The sequence below is a fragment of the Hyperolius riggenbachi genome, chromosome 10, assembly GCF_040937935.1.
Source record: "Hyperolius riggenbachi isolate aHypRig1 chromosome 10, aHypRig1.pri, whole genome shotgun sequence".
Taxonomy (NCBI): domain Eukaryota; kingdom Metazoa; phylum Chordata; class Amphibia; order Anura; family Hyperoliidae; genus Hyperolius; species Hyperolius riggenbachi.
The window spans coordinates 243,986,484-244,008,479 of NC_090655.1; the positions used below are offsets into that span (position 1 = coordinate 243,986,484).

At 45.9% G+C, this 21,996-nt stretch overlaps 1 protein-coding gene across 1 annotated transcript in view; it reads left to right on the forward strand.

Annotated features, from left to right (window-relative positions):
• LOC137537023 (uncharacterized) overlaps nucleotides 1-21,996 on the forward strand; it is a 213,715-nt gene that overhangs the window by 44,137 nt on the left and 147,582 nt on the right. The window contains 5 exon segments of the mRNA XM_068259179.1: nucleotides 4,874-5,923; nucleotides 20,950-21,098; nucleotides 21,233-21,367; nucleotides 21,480-21,546; nucleotides 21,870-21,967. Of these exon segments, the coding sequence (XP_068115280.1) occupies nucleotides 4,874-5,923; nucleotides 20,950-21,098; nucleotides 21,233-21,367; nucleotides 21,480-21,546; nucleotides 21,870-21,967 (1,499 nt within the window).

Genomic DNA, 21,996 nt, shown 5'->3' on the forward strand with positions numbered 1-21,996 from the left:
TACCATAAGGCACTGTAGGCACATGCCTACAGGAAGCCTGCAGATGGAAGGGGCAACTCACTCCCCTCCCCTAGTGCCTCCCTCCTTCCCTGTGCAGAGTCCTGAGAGGTTACTCGCTTAGCTCTCGGCATTCCATTGTGGGGAGGGTACATCTGGCTTCCTAATGCTAAGAGACGCTTGTAGCTACCTATGATGGGCAAGGGAAGTAAGGGAGAAGTGACAGCTGGGCTCAGGTTTATAGGGTCATAGGGGAAGAAGTGGGGGTTTGTAGGTACATGGAGGAGGAAGTCTGGGGTGTCAGGACATCTGTGCCTTCAGGCTCCTCTGATGTAAATCCGGGCCTGGGTAAAGCAATGGAATCAAATTTACCAGAATTCACCAGCAATTCTCCACAATTTGACATCACAACAAGTTCATTTCCACTCAGCCCTCTCCTATCATGTTACCACCCCCTCCCTTTAGATTGTAAGCCTTGCTGGGCCCTCCCTCCTTGTGTATCTGTGCACTCTGCTCACAGAGTAACGTGAACCGGAATTACTGAGACTATTACTCCAGTGTATGATATGGCATTGTGTACCTTATTGCTTATTTTCTGTTGACTGTCACTCCCATTATCAATGTCTGTGCCCTTATTTATTGTACAATGCTGCATAATATGTTGGCGCCATATAAATCCAGTTAATAATAATAGGAAGAAGGGTGATGCTTAAGACCACTCTCTGCCATCCCAGTACCATAATACCACCAGTGCAGAGCTATAGGTGTTGCAGCTACCTAATGAGTTGTCCTTTTTTGCTTCTCTATTTCCCCTCAGACTTAACTAATGCATTAATTAAGCCTCTTTCCCCTCCCACACCTCTGTTCCTCTCTGATTGGCCAATATTTCTCATGCTGAGACAATGCACTTTCTGTAGTGAAGGGTGGGCAAATCAGGCAGAGGAGAGTAAGGGAGGAAATGACATCAGAATTGGCATCAAAATAGCCACACTTAAATAGGGAAATGCTATGAAGGATTTTCTCTTTTTTTACTGTAGAAAAATCACTAAAATAAAAATGTGGACAGTGCAATACATATGTTATGTAAGTAGAGCAAGTATTTATCTACTTATACATGTGTTTTTTTTTCTGAGATAGTATGGCTGACAGCTCCTCTTTAAGGTTAGGATGGAGGTCAGGTATCAGCAATGTCTTAGTGATGTAAGGATCAGTGGGTGCCAGTTTTAATAACTCATCAGCTCGCCCATAAATCATTAGACGTCTTGAGCGTCACCCTTCCGCCCCCTGATGGCAAAAGTTCTGTGGCCAACCCCACCTGGGTTGCTGTGGCCGTGGCAACTCAGGTGGGGGTGGCCACAGTGCTTTGGGACTCTTCGGGCAGAAAATGCCACAACTTTTTTCCTGGGGAGGTAGGCGGAGCTTCAGACATGTAATGGTTTATGGGCAAGTTAGTGAGTTACTAACCCTAGCACCTGCATATTCCTGCATCACTCAATCTGAGGTTTACATTGCAGTTTTAAATCTACAAGATTTGTACTCTAACATTTATGGTGAACATTTGAGTTTTATACTGGTGTGTAACAATAACCCCTGCTTGGGAGGGGCTCGGGAGCTGGGGGTGGAGCTTAAGATATGTAACAATAACCCCAGCAGGGGAGTGGCCTGGGAGCTGGGGGGTGGAGCGTCAGATGCGTAACAATAACCCCAGCGGGGGAGTGGCCCGGGAACGGTACCCTGATTCTGTACATAATGCAGAGCAGCAGTGGAGCAGTATACATTACCTACTTCTGTCGACAATACAGGTTCCTTCACTTCCTCTTCAGTGTGCAAGTGGAGTGCAGCCAGCCAGTTGCCAAGCAACATGTGACTGAACCTGCATGGTGATTGGCTGGCTGCACGGCACTTGCAAACTGAAGAGGAAATGACGAGTGGCCTGTTTAGCTCTGCTGCTGCTATACATGATGCCCCCCCCCCCCCCCCTGATCCCAAGCCCAGCACACAAACCACCCCCATTATGTAGGTTGGGAGAAGGGGGGATGGTCCAGTGTAGTTACCCTCCTGGTCTTTGGTTAGAATACGGCAACAGGAAGAGTGTTTAGGTGTTTAACCTGAAGGGAAAACAGTGACAAATTTGGGTACTTATTTAAGTAGATGGAAGTATCTGGATCCCCTAGATGCTTCCCTTGTCTCCCTTCACCTCTCTGCCTTGCCATTCCAGCGCTGCCCCCCTCCCCCCGCAAAGCAGATGGACAAGCTGGGTGTATGGCTGCACTGTGTAGCCTCAGACTGCTAATGCCTGCACGGTAGCACAGAGCCAAACAGGCTCAGCTTTTTCAGCCTCCATATCCATCTTGCTTAAGGTGTCCTTTAAGGGTTAAGAGAAAAATGAAGGAGAGGAAGACAAGTGGCAGGGAGAGCAGACCTCAGGTCACGTCTGGCCAGAGGGATATCTCTGCAGATCAGAGGCTCCCTTCCCTTCATTACTGTGTGCGACATCCATTTACATGAGCAGCGCCCCCTAGCAGTCAGGATGTCCCACACTCTCCGCAGCAAGTTCCAACGTAACTTACCTGTCTCACACTGACTGCCTGGCAAAGTGAGTAATGTCCTAATTACTGCCTGATTCTCTCTCCTCACTAGTCAGACAGGCAGCCTCCTAACGTCATCCGGGTGAGCTAAAGATTCTAATGGCGGGAAGAGAGGGAAAGGATCGGGGTGCTCCAGCACTTGGTCAAGGCCCAAACCAAATGGAGCCACTGACTTCACAATGTATTTATTGGCACAATTAGGAACAAGAGAGAGAAAAAGTTACATTTACAAGGGGCATATGAGTGACACGAATACACAATGGTAATAAGAATGTGTAAGGCCGCGGTCACAGTGGGACGTTGCATTGCGTTCCCTATATAACAGGAAGACAATGCAATGGAACAAAAAAGTCGTACTGCACATAACGGAGGTGCTATGTCACATACAGTGAAGTATACAGTCTATGAAAGTATGCTTCACTGTATCTGGTAAAGGATATCCGAAGTGACGTGTGACATGATGAGATAGACATGGGTCTGTACAGTGCCAAGCACACTAACAACTATGCTGTGTTTCTTTTTATCTTTATCTGCCTGAAAGAGTTAAATATCAGGTATGTAAGTGGCTGACTTAATCCTGACTCAGACAGGAAGTGACTATAAAACACTTTCCTAGCAGAAAATGGCTTCTGAGAGCAGGAAAGAGATAAAAAGGACCAATAGTTCATAGATTTTAGTTCTGGCATGCTTCAATGAATGTGTCATTGAGCAAAAACAATAAAACAGTTAAACGTTTAAAAAGTAGGTTTAAACATAAAATAAAACTGTGGAATATCTTAAAAAGTCATTTTTAGTAGAAGGAAGATAGATACAATCGTTTATTTCATTAGTTTATTTTCTCTCTTCGGATGTCTTTTAAGACGCCCGGTTAGCAGTAATGTACTGCATGCAGTGCATTACCATAGCGCAGCTGGTTATACCACAATGCTACCGCCGCACTGTAAATGTGGGTTAGGTGGTGCCTTGCAGTGCAGTAAGCCGCATGTCAAAGTGGCCGTTACACCCCAGCGCACCACTGTGGGCGTGGCCTAAATCAAACCACAGTGCTCTACAAACATAGCACAGATTTCTTGCTATATGTACATAGAGGCCTGTCACAAGTATAAAACTTTGAGTCCATTGGGCTTTTTTTTTTTTTTTTTTTTTTTTTACCACAAAATTACCACCAGCGGTAATTTCTGCATTCACAAAAACATTTCCGCGTATTTTCCGCATACGAGTATATGGCGGTAAAAAAAAAATGTGGAAACCGTTGTCAAACATGCGGGGAAAAAAAAGTCAAAATAAATGTGTTAAAGTCCAGCAAACACAGCGCTAAAGGCTCTAGACTCCCATTTTATTTATTGGGAAGCAGAAAGTTATCACCAGGCACTTGCAGGTGATAACAAATCGGTAGCTAATGTATAAATAATGTGCCCCTTTTTTATGTGAATTTAGTTTTTTGTGAAGAAAATAATCGTATTTAACAATTTTAACATTTTTGCATTATTTTTGCACTTTTCTGCATGCGTAAATATCATGCGGAAAACTTTGTGAATGTCAACATGGTCTTATTTCCTTTGGAAATTTTCTGACTTTTGTTTACCGCCATACGACAAATGATTGTGAATAGAGCCCATTGTCTCATCAAGCTCTACAATTTAGGCCTGGTGCACACCAAAAACCGCTAGCAGATCCGCAAAATGCTAGCAGATTTTGAAACGCTTTTTCTTATTTTTCTATGGCGTTTTGCTAGCGTTTTGCGGATTGCTGCTGCGGATTTCAGTATAGTAGATTTCATATATTGTTACAGTAAAGCTGTTACTAAACAGCTTCTGTAACAAAAACGCCGGCAAAACCGCTCTGAACTGGCGTTTTTCAGAGCGGTTTGCGTTTTTCCTATACTTAACATTGAGGCAGAAACGTATCCGAAATCCAAAAAATGCCTCACCCCGGCATTTTTCGTTTCTGCAAAACGCCTTCCGCTCTGGTGTGCACCACCCCATTGAGATACATTGACCAAGCGGATCCGCAGCCACAAGCGGCTGCAGAAACGCTGAAAAAGCCGCTCGGTGTGCACCAGCCCTTACTGCTTTTCCATGTATGGCCAATGAGATGCAAATAACTCTGACTGCAATGCAAATTGTATGTTTCTTATCAGATGCAGCTGCTGCATTTGCTCCATCTCCAATCTGCATAAACTTTGCATCAACTTGGAATTATCAGCATCCCATTGACTATCCCTAATAGTAATTGTTCCTCCCCTCAGAATTCTCTAACAGGAAGTGATGATGTTTCTCTATTTGCAGGGCGGAGTCCCGGCATCAGGAACCTCTCAGAGACTCGTCTCTCTGTATCCACAGACTGTACAATGGATGATGGTGGCATTGGACAAGAGTCTCCTGCAGATACCCTGGTTACCCCATATATTCCCCCAGTCTCCCCTCATCTGTCTAATCCTGGGGTGTCTCATACCCAGCAGAGCTCTCCTCTTGCTGGAGGGTCTAATTCCTGTTCCACCTGTGGGAAATGTTTTATTCAGAAGTCACATCTGGTCAGTCATGAGAGATCTCACATGTGTAAGAAGCCCTATTCATGTGCTGAGTGTGGGAAATGTTTTGGGCAAAAATCACAACTTGTCTCACATGAGAGATCTCACACTGGTGAGAAACCGAATTCATGTGATGAGTGTGGGAAATGTTTTGTACAGAAAGCAGATCTCACGAAACATGAGAAAACTCACACTGGTGAGAAGCAATATTCATGTGCTGAGTGTGGTAAATGTTTTGGAGCTAAAGTAAACCTTGTCAGGCATGAGAGATCTCACAATGGTGAGAAGCCTTTTTCATGTGATAAGTGTGGGAAATGTTTTAGGAATAAAGCACACCTTGTCTTACATGAGAGAACTCACACTGGTGAGAAACCATAATTATGTGCTGAGTGTGGGAAATGTTTTAGACAAACATCACAACTTGTCAAACATGAGAGAACTCACACTGGTGAGAAACCGTATTCATGTGCTGAGTGTGGGAACTGTTTTACAGCTAAAGGAAGCCTTGTCTTACATGAGAGAACTCACACTGGGGAGAAACCATATTCATGTGCTAATTGTGGGAAATATTTTAGGAATAAAGCACACCTTGTCAGACATGAGAGAACTCACACTGGTGAGAAACCGTATTCATGTGTTGAGTGTGGGAAATGTTTTGGAGATAAAGCAACCCTTATCAACCATGAGAGAACTCACAATGGTGAGAAGCCATATTCATGTGCTGAGTGTGGGAAATGTTTTGCACAGAAATCAGCTCTTGTCAGACATGAGAGAGCTCACACTACACATACTGTACCATTCCTTAACTGCTGAGTTTATTTACACTTCAAGTAATCTGGGAAATTTGATGATGTTCCTCCAATATATGTGCAATGGAATAATATATGAGAAAGAAGCATTTCCCAGGATGTGAATCAGAAGGTTTGGCCTACCACAAGGTCACAGAATATTATACAAAGTTAGCTGAATAAGGTAGAGAATGCATCTGTGATGATGTTATTTAGTGTATAACTGAGTGTCTCTGATTATTAGGCTCGGTAAGATTGGATAAGGCTGGCTTACACGTTCATAATTCCTTTTATGTTATATTTCACTTAAAAATGTTACTAGATTTGAATGTTAGAGGTATTACGATCATTTCAGTGACTACTTATTATTTGTATATACTCTGTATACAATAATGTGAATACATTCTTTTCATATGTACACAATGGAATCATTTTTTTCATTTTATAAAAGAATATCAATTAATTTCTTGTCTGTATGGTAGAGTTTGCTCTGTAGAAATGATACTTGCAATAAATTACTATATATTTTTCAGATGTCATCAAGTTGGGTTCCGCAGGTGCTGTTTAGGAGGGTGGACTCTCCAGTTTCCTGTGGGCTGGCAATGTACCAAGATAGGCGCTGTCTACTCTTGGGTTGCCTGTATCCCAGGGTGGCTTTACACCTGAGAGGTTATCATATCTTCTGAGTCAGGCGTCTGTTATCTCTACTCCTACTTTTGCATCCTGCTTATACAGGCAGCATCACACTGCATCATGGCAGATTACAGAAATGTCTTCCTTGTATTCAATTATGTCCATGACACTGTATTTTAGAATTAGAAATAGCAGACACAGTAGGTTATTCCTGAAAAACTGAGCACTTACCTGCTGAAACTAGGTGAGGTCAGAAAAATTGAGCAGTTACCCGCTGAAATATTGAAAATAGCAGCCACACTAGGTGGTGCCTGAAAAATTGAGCAGTTACCTGCTTGACTTTCAGGCATCTGTATGGCATTCAGGCCATAAAAATTGGCAATCAACTACTGAATAAATATTTGACTTTCAGCCTCTGTGTGACACAGAGACCAGGGCGACATGAGGCCTGGAGTAACTGGAATGTGCCAGGGTAATAATGGGTAAAATCCAATTAAATTAGGACCTTATTACACATCAGTGCTGTAACCCTCTAGTATCCATGACTCCATTATTTTTTTTTTACAAATGTCCAGTAATCCACACTGCTGTGTGCCAGGTGACTTTGCTTTTCTGTCACGATCTCTCCTGCTGCACTGAATGTCCTTTCTGACAGGGAACTTGAGGTGGGGCAAGCCAACAGCTCCATGGCAAATTGCGACAGCTCTGGCCACAGGTCAAGCCTACACACCCAGAAGTCCAGAGGTTCCTCAGTCCTCAGACTGGTTACAGTGATCATTAATAGTGCTGCTCATACCGAGTAGCTTAGATTACGTAGCTACTCGGAAATAAAATTGAAATTAGCCAGCGCTGACCATGAAAGAGAAGGGGTTAACTTACCCATGTTGCCTCCTGGATCTGATGCACTTCACTTGCATTCCACATCACTCCCACTCTTTTTCCTTCTGGGTTGAAGGAGGAAGCGTGGGAGTAACATGGAGTTTGATGTGGAACGCAAGTGGAGCTTTTTGGATCCAGGCGGCACAGGTAAGTTAACCCCCCATCTTCCATGGTCATCGCTGGCTAATTTAAATTTAGATTCCGAGTAGCTACATACTCGTAGCTACTTGGTATGAGCAGCACTAATCATTAACCCAAGGTAGCCGGATACCTGCTGGTTGAGGCGTTACCTGAGGATGGATCCAGAGGCACCCTGTTGAGGCTTTGTGCAGAAGATGGATCTCATATCGGACATGATCGCTACCTCACCTTTAGCATGAAATCGCGCTGTTATTGCAGGCGGGGGACTGTTACTGGCACCGCTTTGACTTATAATGTTTTTTTCCTATAGTCCCACAATTAAATCCTTTGCAGATTTCCAGACAGAATTTATGCTTCCTCAATCCCAACTTTTCACCTACCACAGAATATTCCATCTGATCAAAACCCATAATATACAGATTCCTCAATTGCCTGCCCAGATACTTACTTTATTAAACTTCAAAGGTTCGCATAGAGGAGATATATCGACATGGTATGAAACTTTCCACATGACCACATGCTCCCCTCTTAAACGGTTTGCTCTCAGCTGGTCCAATGACCTTAATACTCAGATATCACTCAAACAGATTATTTCTGCAACTACTATGGTTTTAAAACTATCTTAATGCAATTCCCATTTGGAGCAATCCCGCAACCTCCTATACCGATGGTATTATACCCCAAGGAGGCCGGCATCCTTCTCGGTCGGTAGATCTCCTCTATGTTGGCACTGTCTTTCTGCTCGAGGATCGTTATTACATATGTTTTGGGAGTGCCCATTCATTTTTGGTTTTTGGAAACAAGTCGAGGCCTTGATAAGATTTTTTAAATATAATTTCAAACTCGCCCCTCAATTGGCCGTACTATTGGTGGGATTAGAGGAACTCCCTAAACAAATTAGACTTCAAATAGCTCATACTATTCTCACAGCTCTCTCACTGATCTCCTCCAACTGGAAATCAGTAGACAAAATTTGTATTGTACAGCTGAAATACATAGTCACGAGAAACCTACTTATGTAGCAAAAAAATCAGAAATAGAATGTCGGGAGTACATATAGTTTTAACATTCCAGAGTCATGGATAGGGAACTAATATATTGTAAACTACGAGAATGAAGATAGCTCTTTTTTTTGGAGTAGTAGCAACATATCTAAAAAGTTCAGAATTTGGACCAACGAATATATGTTTTGTTATGTTTAGTGTTATTGTCTCATGTTAATATCTAGGTACTATAACTAGGTCTCTTCCTCTATCTGTTTGAACCTACCTAGTCCACCAGATGATATGACCTCTTGTATCACTTTGCACACCAGCAGTCTCCCCAACTACGTACAAAACTAGGGCCCTCTAACAGGTGAGCAGCCCCCGGGGAACCTGCTTTTCTTGCTTTCCCTCTCCACCACAGCCATCATCTTCCTCCTCTGACTACTCTTCAGACTCCTCCCTCTGCCCATGTACAGCCAATGACAATGGCCCCTCTTCAAGTGGAGACAGCATAAACTCATCTTCCTCTTCACACTCCAGCTCATCCATGGCCTGGCCAAGGACACAACACGCTGCACGCTCCAGAAAAAAGATGTAAGGCATGATGTCACTGTGACTGACCAGATTAGTGGTCTCCTCAAAATGCAGGCATTGCAGATGAGCACTAGGGGTGATCAATGATACGCAAATACTTATGAGTTTATGCAAATCTATGTAAAAAGTGTGTATGCAAATATATGCAGCTTGAAAATGGACCAATCAAGTCCCACCCAGGTTTAAATTGATTGGTCCAATTTTAAGTTGCATATATTTGCATACAAATTTACATACATTTGAGTAAATTGGTAGGTAAAAATAACCTATCTCCTCAGAGACTGTCCTAACAGCCAATGCACACAGGTGCTCATTAACAGCACATTGCTGCTGGTACAGATGATCCAACATGAGCAAAGTTGAATTCTATCTGGTGGGGCTTTCACCTATAAGGTGTCTCATGGCATTTTGTACTGCTGCTGAAGCTCAGTAAGGTGAGTCATGACCGTGTAGCATCATCGGAAATGTCCAGAACTTTCCTGGCCTGCTTCAGGATGTCCTGGAATCCTGAATGCATGTCCGTGAAACATTGCACAATCTGATTTAACATGTGTCCCGTACATGGCAGGAATCAATCGGACACTTTTCAATGCAGTCAACAGATTGGTACCATTGTCAATACTGAGGTTTTGTGCTGTCCGCCACTCCTGGGCCTTTGCTTCCAGACACAACATCCGCAACACAGCATGAAACCATTGCACCTGCACAGTGGGACAGACTCTGGGGAGCTTGGAGGCCACAGTGGAAGAGAAATGTGCAGCGGAAGAGGAGGACTTAACTGAGGAAGAGACTGCAGAGGCTGAAGAATAGGAGAAGAAGTGGCTGGCCTGGCTGCACATTAGTGGTGGCACAAACTCCATTTGACAGGCAGCCAGGCAGTCCTTCTTTCCCCACCTTATTTTCCCAGTGGTCCAGGAAAGTTATGTACCTTCTCTGCTCGTGTTTCGAAGACCATAAGTCTGTGTTCAGATGGACCTTAGCCCTGACACTGTGTGCCAGAGATTGGTTGACCTGCCGTAGCACATGCTGGTACAGGTCTGGGATGCCAGTTTGGGAAAAATATCTCCTTCCTGTTACCTTCCACTGTGGTGCAGCAATGCCTGCAAATTTTTAAAATTTCTCCAATTCAACCAGCTGATATGCTAAAAGCTGACGGGCTAGCAGTTCTGGCAAACCAGCAGTCAGACGTTGGGGAAGAGGGTTACTTGGCACCCTAATTTTTTTTCCACTTGAACATCTGAGGGATGGAACATTCTCTTTGGCAATTAATGTTATGTGGGCAGGCTGGAAGGCGGAGTGGAGGAGGCATAAGGTGGATCACAAGGATGCTGGCTTGTGCTTTGAGTGCTTCTTGTCTTAAGGGCTTCATGCCACAGGGCCTTGTGATGGGACACAAGGTGCCTTCTCAGAGTAGTTACTACATGCGTGCTGGTCTTCCCATGACTACGTTTCTCTTGACACAGGATGCAGATAGTGTTCGTTTTGTCAGCAGCAGACACATAGAAATATTCCCACACTAAAGAGCCTTGTTGAGCTGGTCTAGTACCGGTAAAAGTGATCGGCGCGGTGGCTGTCTAACCCCTGGTGATGTTGTCGCAACCTGCTGTTTGCCTCCTGTCCCCTGTGACCTCTCCCTACCTCCTACCCTTTTCCTCTCTCTGTGAGACTTCTCCCTCTGAACTCTCCTCCTCCTGTTTCCCTCTTGTGGGCACCCATGAGCCATCCATCATCACATCATCATCACCCTCATCATTGCTTACAGCTCAAGCTCACAGTAGGCTGCAGCAGCAGGTACATTAATCCTTGTGGTGACCTGGGGACTTGTGTGAGTGCCTGCCTTTCTCCTCTCCTTCATCTGATGGCAAGAACACTTGTGCGTCCCTCTGGTTCATCAATGACTGGCGAAATAGCTCCTCTGAGCCTTCCAATTCAGTTGGAGGGGCTGTGATGGTGGAGATGGTGTAACAAAAGGTTCACCACAGCAGAGGAGGATGAGGAAGGTGCAGAAACGTTGGCAGCAGAACAGGTAGAAGAAGTGAACCACCTCTTCTGCATTCTGGAAAGTAATGGCTTTCTTCTGCAAAAGATCACACATGTCACAGGATGACTCACCAGTACAAACCCTAGAACCCCCATGCTTTGGCCGGCCTTTGCTTTGTCATGTTTGTTTTTGTGAGTGACCAGCCAAGGAGTATTGACAAAAATGTCTGTGACACTTATCTCCAAAAAAAACTCACAATATGGTTAGGTGACAAAAGTGTATTGTTGTTCTAACACTGTACAATAATCACTCAGACACAAAAGTCTGTGACACTGTAAGGACACATTGACTGTCTGATATAACACACTAATGCACAGTTAGGTGACATGGGTGACAACCAATCACTTATGCACAGTGACAGCAGGCTACAACGATGACGCAGCCAGCTAAGGTGAGCTGGCGAACTGTGGAAGTTTGCCGGGAAATGCTGCTCATTAAAACACCAGCCTGTATCACCGGATGTTTCTTACCTAAGTAATAAGCAAATAAACGTTACATTGCAATGATACTGGACTAGTAACTTTTATGCCCAAGGATGTTGTGCTCCTACATGATGATCCTTATCTAACTGGAATGTTCTTGAGATGTTCCCAGTGAGAGATATCTGAGCTTGTGCAAAACCAATGCATCTGCAGGTGTTCATGTATTAAAGGGACACTTAAGTCAAACAAAAAAACTACTTTTACTCACCTAGGGCTTCCAATTGCCCCCTGCAGCTGTCCGGTGCCCTCGCCGTCTCCCTCCGATCCTCCTGGCCCCGCCGGCAGCCACTTCCTGTTTCGGTGACAGGAGCTGACAGGCTGGGGACGCGAATGATTCTTCGCATTCCCAGACACATTAGCACCCTCTATGCTGCTATATGGTATATGATATATGCTATAGTAGCATAGATGGCGCTATTGTGGCCAGGAACGCGAAGAATCACTCGCGTCCCTAGCCTGTCAGCTCCTGTCACCGAAACAGGAAGTGGCTGCCGGCGGGGCCAGCAGGATCGGAGGGAGACGGCGAGGGCACTGGACAGCTGCAGCGGGCTATTGGAAGCCCCAGGTGAGTAAAACTCATTTTTTTTTGTTTGACTTAAGTGTCCCTTTAAGTTTTATGTCAAATTATGGGCGATTACCTGGCAATGTGAACATGTTATCAGTATATAAGAAAGTAAACAGCGAATAAATCTCTGAGTGAAATATGAACGGAACCTGTGTCTATTGTGTCATTATTTCACCCCGGTATGAGATAAAGTTAATCATCAAGGATCTACCAACAGACTGTGTCCTGAGCCCAGAAAGAACCTATTACTTTTCAGGTGAGGTTTTTGGGGGATTGGATTGATTTTAGCTTATGTGTGGAGGGAGTAGAGATGACGTTGGCTCTTTCTGGTTCAGCCACACGCAGGATTGATTTGAAGGATATGAAACTCCCTCTCTTCTTCCACATCCTTCTGACATCATCCCCACTGCTCTCCAGTGACCAGGAGGTCGGCAAATTCATATAACCCAAAGGACAACTGTAACAAGAGGGATATGGAGGCTGCCATATTTATTTCCTTTCAAGCAATACCAGTTGATTGGCTATCCTGCTGATCCTCTGACTGTGATACTTTTAGCCTTAGACCCTTAACAAGCATGCAGCAGATCAGGTGTTTCTGGCATGATTGGCCACATGCCTGTTTCTGGTGTTATTCAAACACTATTGTAGCTAAATAGATCAGCAGGGTTGCCATACAACTGGAATAGTTTAAGAGGAAATAAATATGGCAGCCTCCACATTCTTCTCACTTCAGTCGTCCTTTAAATGTGCATACAGAAAAAGAACATTTATATTCCCCTTTTCTCCTGGTGGACTCAATGCGCCAGAGCTGCAGGCACTAGGACAAGCTCTATAGGCAGTAGCAGTGTTAACAGGGCTGGATTTCCCACTAGGCACTTCCTCCCGGAGCCCTCCCCCCCCCCCCCCCCCCCCATACAAGGCAGCAGCGTTGGCCATGTTCTCACTCTGTGTGCTGCTGAAGTGCTGTTTTAGTGAGAGAAGGGAGAGAGGTTGCTGCAGAGATAGGGAAAGCTTAGTTAGGCTCTTGTTAGCTTGCTCCTTGCTGATATTTGTTGCTGAAAAGCACCACCAACACAGCTCTTTTGAGAGCTAATGTTCTTGTGATGGTTTTTTTTTTTTGTGTGGCCCACTGACACGGCATATACAGCTCTGTCTGTCGTAGCTGGCCCTTGCTAATTGCTATACTGTGCCAGGCCCAGCACATTCAGTGCCTAATGTGACTGCTGCACATTGTATTATAATACCAGTCACTGCATACCTTTAACTGCATCTGTGTGACTGCACGCTGTTTTATATAGCAGTCACTCATACATTTCACTACATCTGTGTGACTGCACGTTGTTTTATATACCAGTCACTGCATCTGTTTAACCGCACTCTGTTTTATATAGCAGTCACTGCATACATTTCACTACATCTGTGTGACTGCACGTTGTTTTATATACCAGTCACTGCATCTGTGTAACCGCACTCTGTGTTATATAGCAGTCACAGCATACATTTCACTGCATCTGTGTGACCGCATGCTGTTTTATATACCAGTGACTGCACCGGTGTGACCACACGCTGTTTTATATAGCAGTCACTGCATGCATTTCACTTCATCTGTGTGACTGCACGCTGTTTTATACAGTAGTCACTGCATACATTTCACTGCATCTGTGTGACCGCACGCTGTTTTATATAGCAGTCATTGCATAAATTTTCACTGCATCTGTGTGACCGCACATTGTTTTATATAGTAGTCAGTGTATACCTTTCACTGCATCTGTGTGACTGCACATTGTATTAGTCAAGTCGGTGCATACCTTTCACTTCATCCCCCCCCCTTCAATATGGACAAAACAACAGGCAGAGCCAGGCCACCTGGCAGGTCTGTTCGAGGACGTGCTGTCGTGATTTCGTGCGGCCCTCAACCAAAGTACAGTGTTCAGAAGAAGGTACGTGCCATCAACCCCCAATATTGTCAGGACGTAGTTGACTATTTAACACAGAACACCTCAGCTTCCGAACGGAAGCATGACATATCTTCCTCCTCCTGCTCTGATTCTGGCACCCCACTTAACACTCCGTCAGCAGCCATCACCAAAGTGCCATCATCCCAGGGCTCAGAGGTGTACATTTTTTGTGTGTCTGCCTCAGATGAGAACAATGCCATCTGTACTCTCTGCCACTGAAAATTGAGCCGTGGAAAGACCAAGATCTACTTAGGGACAACTACCTTACGAAGGCACATGATGAAAAAGCACAAACTGCAATGGGATGACAACCTGAGGAAAAGCAGCACACAAAAGCAAAGCCACACACCGCAGTGAAAGATAGCAGGCCGCAATTATTTCTCAAAAAAGGCGGTACCCAAACTGTACCGTGATGTTGAGAGGCAAGTGGTGTCATCTCTGGCACACAGCGTTGGGTCAAGGGTCCATCTGACCACGGATGCCTGGTCTGCAAAGCACAGTCAGGCCTGCCCGAAGACTAAGGCTTCAATTCATCAAGCATTACCGCATTCGGTAATGCTAAAAACAGCTGACTTAAGGGAGCACTTTAGAAAATGTTAATTCATCAAAGCTGTTACCGAATGAGAAGCTGAAATGACACAGCAATGAGATAAATTACCGACATGTGCTCAACAAATGTTAATTCATCAAGGTTCCCACATTCGCTAACACATTCGGTGTTTATCTCAAGCTCTCCCCTGTCGTTACAGGCTTCGAAAGCCTTCTGTGTGAATGTTTTCATGATTAGCAGGAGCAGGCAGCCAATAGAAACAGCCCATGTTCTCCTGCAAGTGCCGCTGATAGGTCACACAGGCTTCTCCACACAAGCTTTCAGACCCCCCAAGCAGTGAGCAGAGAGAAGGGGTCAAAATATATCCCCAGATTCCCTTCGGTGGTGTAACCCTTTCAGGCCCTGTTTGATAATGCAAAGATGCTGGTGGTGAAATCACCAAGCATGGCATTTGTAATGTCTCCAGGAAGTTCATCTATGTTGTGGCAAATAAATAAAATGTTAAGAAAGACTGATGGACAGATTCAGAGCTGCAGAGGCAGTACAAGTAACAGTAACTATAACACGTTTACATGTAAAGGGATGTCTGGATGCCTTCTATTGTTATCAGCTTGTAACAACACAGAGACATTCCAAGCTGCTCTGCACCACTCTGCTGTTATCGAACAGCCTTTGATGAATTGAAGCCTAGTAGTTCGGTAACTTAACGAACCTCTACCACACATGGGAAAATATTGATGAATTAGCACAGTGAAGTGTAAAATACCGAATGCGGTATTTTAAGGACTGGGGTTTTGTTATCGAACACCCTTTGATGAATTGAAGCCTAAGTCAGTCCCCACACACAGCATCTCTGCCTGCACGCTGTGTGACTGCCTGCCCCAAGACTAAGTCGGTCCCCACACAGCATCTCTGCCTGCAGGCCGCTTGACTGCCTTCTCCGCCACCACCAACAGGGTCCAGGACTCCAGGTGGATTCCTGAATTTTTAAGGCCGCTGCTACCAGCGGCCGCTATAATAATTGTTCTGGTGCGTGCACATGCCTGCCTAATTTTTCTGACTGCACTGCAGCTGCAACAACTAAACAAAAGGCATGTACATGTGTCAATTCCCCTTCGTGATCGTTACCTTGCCGCGGTGAAGGGGCTTGCGTATCACAATGAGTCAATGACCAGCAATATGAGTGTGTTGGTGGCCACATCTGACCCAAGAACATAATAAGGTTGTTGCTTCATTGTGGACAACCAAATTTGATCAGCTGGATACTAAGTCACTGTTGTTCTGTCATTGAGATCCCTCAGCCCGACCATATGGGCTTGAAAACTGCCATCACCTGCACTCTCGCCATGGTGTGCACCAGTCCAGCATTGGCATCACTACACAAACAGCTGTTTGGGGTGCGTTACACAGTGAGTTTGGTCTGTCAGTGTGAAGCAGTACACTAATTACACTCCCTGATCCATGTATACACACGCAAGATGTTTTCAAGCACTTTAGGCCTCCAATTTAGGAATGCAATGTGATTTCTGCCCTTTAGGGATTATAACCCTGCTGTGCGTCAAATCCATAATTTTCCCCGGGACTTTTGGAATGTATCCCACTCCGCCATGCCCCCTCCAGCTGTTAGACCCCTTAAAACATCTTTCCCATCACTTTTGTGGCCAGAATTAGTGTTTGTAGTTTTGAAAGTTCGCCTGCTCATTGAAGTCTATTGCGGTTCGCGATGATTCCCCGATTCGCAAACTTTTCCGCAAGTTCGCGTTTGCAAACCAAAATTCGCGGGTTCGTGACACCTCTACTGTGGAGAGATATCACGAATATATGTTAGGAAAATGTTGTGTGCCCCAACAACCATCTGTTCCTTGCCACAACTCAACAAGCAACGGTAAGGGGAGGGTCAGTGGCGTACCTTGGGCATTTGGCACCCGGTGCTGGGTATTATAAGACACCCCCCCCCAAAAAAAAACTAAAGGAGCGAGTGTGGCGTGCTAAGCGCGCCACGGCAGGTAATGCCAGGTATAGGTGCCCCCTATATAGGTAATATAGTTGCCCCAGTATATGTAATCAAATTGCCCCCAGTATAGGTAGCTAGTTGCCCCCAGTGAAGGTAGTATAGTTGCCCCAATATAGCTGCCTCCAGGATAGGCAGCATAGCTGCTGCCCCCAATGTCGGTAGTGCTGCTAGCTATACTGGTAGTGCACTAGCTATACTAGTGTAGCTAGTATAGTGGCCCCCAGTATACCGTAGCTACCCCCAAGATAGGTAGCATAGTGGCCCACAGTGTAAGTAGTATAGCTGCCCCCAGTATAGGTAGCTAGTTGCCCCCAGTGAAGGTAGTATAGTTGCCCCAATATAGCTGCCCCCAGGATAGGCAGCATAGCTGCTGCCCCCAATGTCGGTAGTGCTGCTAGCTATACTGGTAGTGAACTAGCTATACTAGTGTAGCTAGTATAGTGGCCCCCAGTATAGCTACCCCCAAGATAGGTAGTATAGTGGCCCACAGTGTAAGTAGTATAGCTGCCCCCAGTGGAGCTAGTATAGTGGCCCCCAGTATAGCTAGTATAGTGGCCCCCAGTGTAGGTAGTATAGCTGCCCCCAGTGTAGCTAGTAAAGTGGCCCCCAGTATAGCTACCCCCAAGATGGGTAGTATAGTGGCCCACAGTGTAAGTAGTATAGCTGCCTCCTGTATAGCTAGTATAGTGGCCCCTAGTATAGTGGCCCCAAGGTAGCTAGTAAAGTTGCCCCCAGTGTAGCTAGTATAGTGCCCCCCGTATAGCTAGTATAGTGCCCCCCGTATAGCTGCCCCCAGTATAGGTGGTATAGTGCCCCCCCCCCCCCCCCCCGCAGTGTAGCTAGTATAGTGGCCCCAAGGTAGCTAGTAAAGTGGCCCCCAGTGTAGCTAGTATAGTGCCCCCCTCTAGTGTAGCTAGTATAGTGGCCCCCCAGTGTAGCTAGTATAGTGGACCCCTAGTGTAGCTATAAGGAGGGGTGACAGCGGTGGGGAGGGGGGATATATCCCCCCTCCCGCCTCTCTTCCCCTCCAAAATGACAGCGGAGGCAGCGGGCAGCAAACAGGCAGGGCGGGCGGAGAATACTCACTTCACTTCCGCGTATTAGCTGCTGGAATGCTGCATCGCCGTCATGTGCCGCTTCTGCGCCCCCCCCCCCCCCTCCTCTGTCACCCCTCCTTCTAGCACTTCTCTTCCCCTCCTGCTCTGCAAGACTGAAACTATGGGGAGGTCGTGGCGACACCCACCTGGCTGTCATTCACCCGGGGCACCACACCCCCCTGCACCCACTGGTAAGAACGCCACTGGGCAGGGTGGGTGGGACTACTTTGCTCATGTCTGAAAAGAGGCTGTTTCCTGCCTCCTTCTGCTTATATTGCACCCTGGCCGCCCAGGACACTCCACCTTTTATCAACATTTTGTGGAACTGTGGATTCCAGGTTTTGATCACCTCTGGGCCAGCCCAAGGTCATGCCCCCTATTCACCTATGCTATGCCCTGCACTGGGGATCCTCATTTGATGCAATCAAAAACACTGTGACCACTTTTCATCCCTAATCCACCTTCGAGGTCAGATACAAGTGTGTTTTGATTGCATTACATGTATGGATGTTTTGCACATCCACGTCTGTGTAACACTTGTGAATTATGCAGATAACTGGCAGGAAACTTGGCCACTGTCTGTGAGTATTGCACTCCTGTCAGGCTGCACCACTACAGGAGTAGGCAGTGATCAGGCCATCACTCACTTCCTCCCTCCCGGGTCACAATGCATCTCATCATCAGAAAGACACAGCCAGCAGCTGTGCAATAGAGAGCAGGGAAGTCATGGCTGGTGTAAGACACACAGGGAAAACTACTGAATGAAGGGAGCTGCTGCCTGAGCTGATAGCCTGGCATACAAGCTGTGACTTAAGGTCACTTTCCACTGCAAAAGCTGCATTCTGTCGTTTGGCTTCCTCCACTTCATTGCTATTTAACCCTTGTGAAGGACTGGAGCCAGGATGCACTAACAGCAGCTGTGGAGTCCCAGCCAGCATGCCCTCTCAGACCGTGCTGACTTGCATCCTTACAAAAAAAGAAAGAAAAAAAAAAGCAGTTCACTTTTATAATGCAGCTTCTAAGTGTACGATGCAGCCTCTCTGTGTACGATGCAGCCTCTCTGTGTACGATGCAGCCTCTCTGTGTACGATGCAGCCTCTCTGTGTACGATGCAGCCTCTCTGTGTACGATGCAGCCTCTCTGTGTACGATGCAGCCTCTCTGTGTACGATGCAGCCTCTCTGTGTACGATGCAGCCTCTCTGTGTACGATGCAGCCTCTCTGTGTACGATGCAGCCTCTCTGTGTACGATGGAGCCTCTCTGTGTACGATGGAGCCTCTCTGTGTACGATGGAGCCTCTCTGTGTACGATGGAGCCTCTCTGTGTACGATGGAGCCTCTCTGTGTACGATGGAGCCTCTCTGTGTACGATGGAGCCTTTCTGTGTACGATGCAGCCTTCTCTCTGTGTACAATGCAGCCTTCTCTCTGTGTACAATGCAGCCTTCTCTCTGTGTACAATGCAGCCTTCTCTCTGTGTACAATGCAGCCTTCTCTCTGTGTACAATGCAGCCTTCTCTCTGTGTACAATGCAGCCTTCTCTCTGTGTATAATGCAGCCTCTCTGTGTACAGTGCAGCCTCTTTGTGTACATTGCAGCCTCTCTGTGTACATTGCAGCCTTCTCTCTGTGTACAATGCAGCCTTCTCTCTGTGTACAATGCAGCCTTCTCTCTGTATAATGCAGCCTCTCTGTGTATAATGCAGCCTCTCTGTGTACACTGCAGCCTCTCAGTGTATAATGCAGCCTCTTGGGGTATAACGCAGCCTCTCTGTGTACAATGCAGCCTCTCAGATTGATCTCACTAGGGATTAGCGTTCCGCATCTAAATGCTATTCCCAATGACTAGAAACAGAACACAAACTTGAAGCACAGCAGGTCGCAGCAAGATGGGTTAGATCACCCTTGAATTGATCTCAAAGGAGGAAGTGATGTAACCCATAGACAGGAAGTGATGTAACCCGAAGACAGGAAGTGATGTAACACACCAGGAAGAGAAGTCTCAGGAAGTAAAGAAAACATATTGTTGCAAGAGGTAATTGTGTGATTCTTGTTATATTTGAGCAGAGCAGAGGACATACTTTGTTACAGAGGACGTCATAGTACATCTGTCACAATCCTGTCATTATCCTCCCTTGAAGTAATTTTGATACAAGAGACTTTTATGTAACTGTTGTGTTTGCCAGGTTTTTAAACGCACCCTCCTCCCACATGTGCCATGGATTATGGTTGTTCTCACCTTATGGTTGTTGTTGTCCCCCCCCCCCCCCCCCCATGTAACTCCCCCACCCCCTGTCCAGCATTGCCATTAGCCTCCAGCATGTAGTGATTTACCTTAATCCACTCTAATAATGCAACCCCCCCCCCCCCCCTCCAGTATAGCCATGTTCCCCAGCATTGCCTTTATCCTCCAGTATCTAATGTCCCCCATCCCAGTAATGCTATTTCTTCCCCAGGTAGCCATGTCCCTTCTGTGTACCCCAAGCATTGCCATTATCCTCCAGTATCTGATGTTCCCCACCCCAGTAATGCTATTTTTAACCCCAGTATAGCCATGTCCCTTCTGTGTCCCCAAGAATTGCCATTATCCTCCAGTATATAATGTCCCCCCACCTCAGTACTGCTATTTCTAACCCCAGTATAGCTATGTCCCTTCTGTGTGCCCCCAGCATTGCCATTATCCTCTAGTATCTCATGTCCCCCACCCCAGTGATGCTATTTCTCCCCTGTATAACCATGTCTACACTCCAGTATTGCTCCCTTCCCCACCTCCATGTACCATAGTAAAAGGAAGGAATTCTATTGGTTTATGGCTACCTGTCACAGTGTGCTTCAGTCCTCTGCTCCCATTAGCCTCAGTCTCTGTCTCTTCTCTCCTCAACTCCTCATCTATCTGCCACTACCAGGCCTGCTGTGACATCACAGGAATGGTAACAGTGGGAGGTATTATAGTGGGAGAGTATAGTGCACAGGTAGCTAGAAACCAACATCTTTTTCTTACCTGCAATACTCTGAATGCCTGACCATCCACCAGTGACAGCAATGGGGAGTGCTGTGGGGAGGGGGGTTGTGTATTGGTGGTTTCACCACTAACACCTGTACAATCTAGATTATCTTCCCCTTATTATCTATCAAACTGCAGGAGCATCCTGTATGGATCACTTGACCACATCACTGAGAATGGACAAGGACCAGAGTCACATGACTGAGAGGCTATTCAATCTCACCCTGGAGATCATCTATCTACTGACTGGAGAGGTGAGGACGATTCTGGGAGGTCACATGACATACAGTAGTAACTCTTATTTCTTTTCATAATATGCACACCTGACTAGTGGGGTGAAAAGGATTCTGGGAGATCATGTGACATTATTGTGGGTCTTTTGATACAGAGTTTTCCTCCATTGAAGTCTGGTGATTATGTGACCATCACGGTGCCCAAACCTCACTCCCTTATATCTGAGAGTCGCAACAAGCAGAAGATTCTGGAAGTCACCAGGAAGATGATGGAGCTGCTGACAGGAAAGGTGAGCAGTGCTGACAATTATGCGGCATTGTTCAGTAACAACAAGGGGTGTGTCTGGGTGGTGACTGTATCATCATGTGTATCAGAATGTCCCTGTCTGTTTCTCCATGCAGGAGTGGCAGTGTTTAGGAGGATACAAGGACGCCATGGTGGAGAATCAGCCGCCCCTCACATCACCAGGTAAGAGGAGACTTTAATTTCTTGTAAAGGTGAGAGCAGTATGGAGGCTCCACTTAGATCCCCCATCACCTGATAATCACATAAAGACAATGGGCCTGATGTGCTATGAAATGATAAAGAGTACTAACGCAGAGGGAGCACCGTTCGTTAACCCATTAGCACCATGTGTTGCTATAGTAACACTCATGGTGCTAATGAGTAAATGGATGGTACTCCCCTGACATTAGTAACGGTAAAACTGCCATGCACAGACAGCCTGTTACTGTTCTTTAGTGCATAACACCCATTTTTCATCAGTCATTGTGTATGTGTGTTTCCTACAGATGGATTCAATAGCAGAAACCCACCAGAGAGATGTACAGGTCCTCTTCATTCCCTTGATTGTCTACAGAAAGATCCCACCATCCCCCACTGTTGTCAGGTAAATGGGGCTAAGGCTAGATTCACACT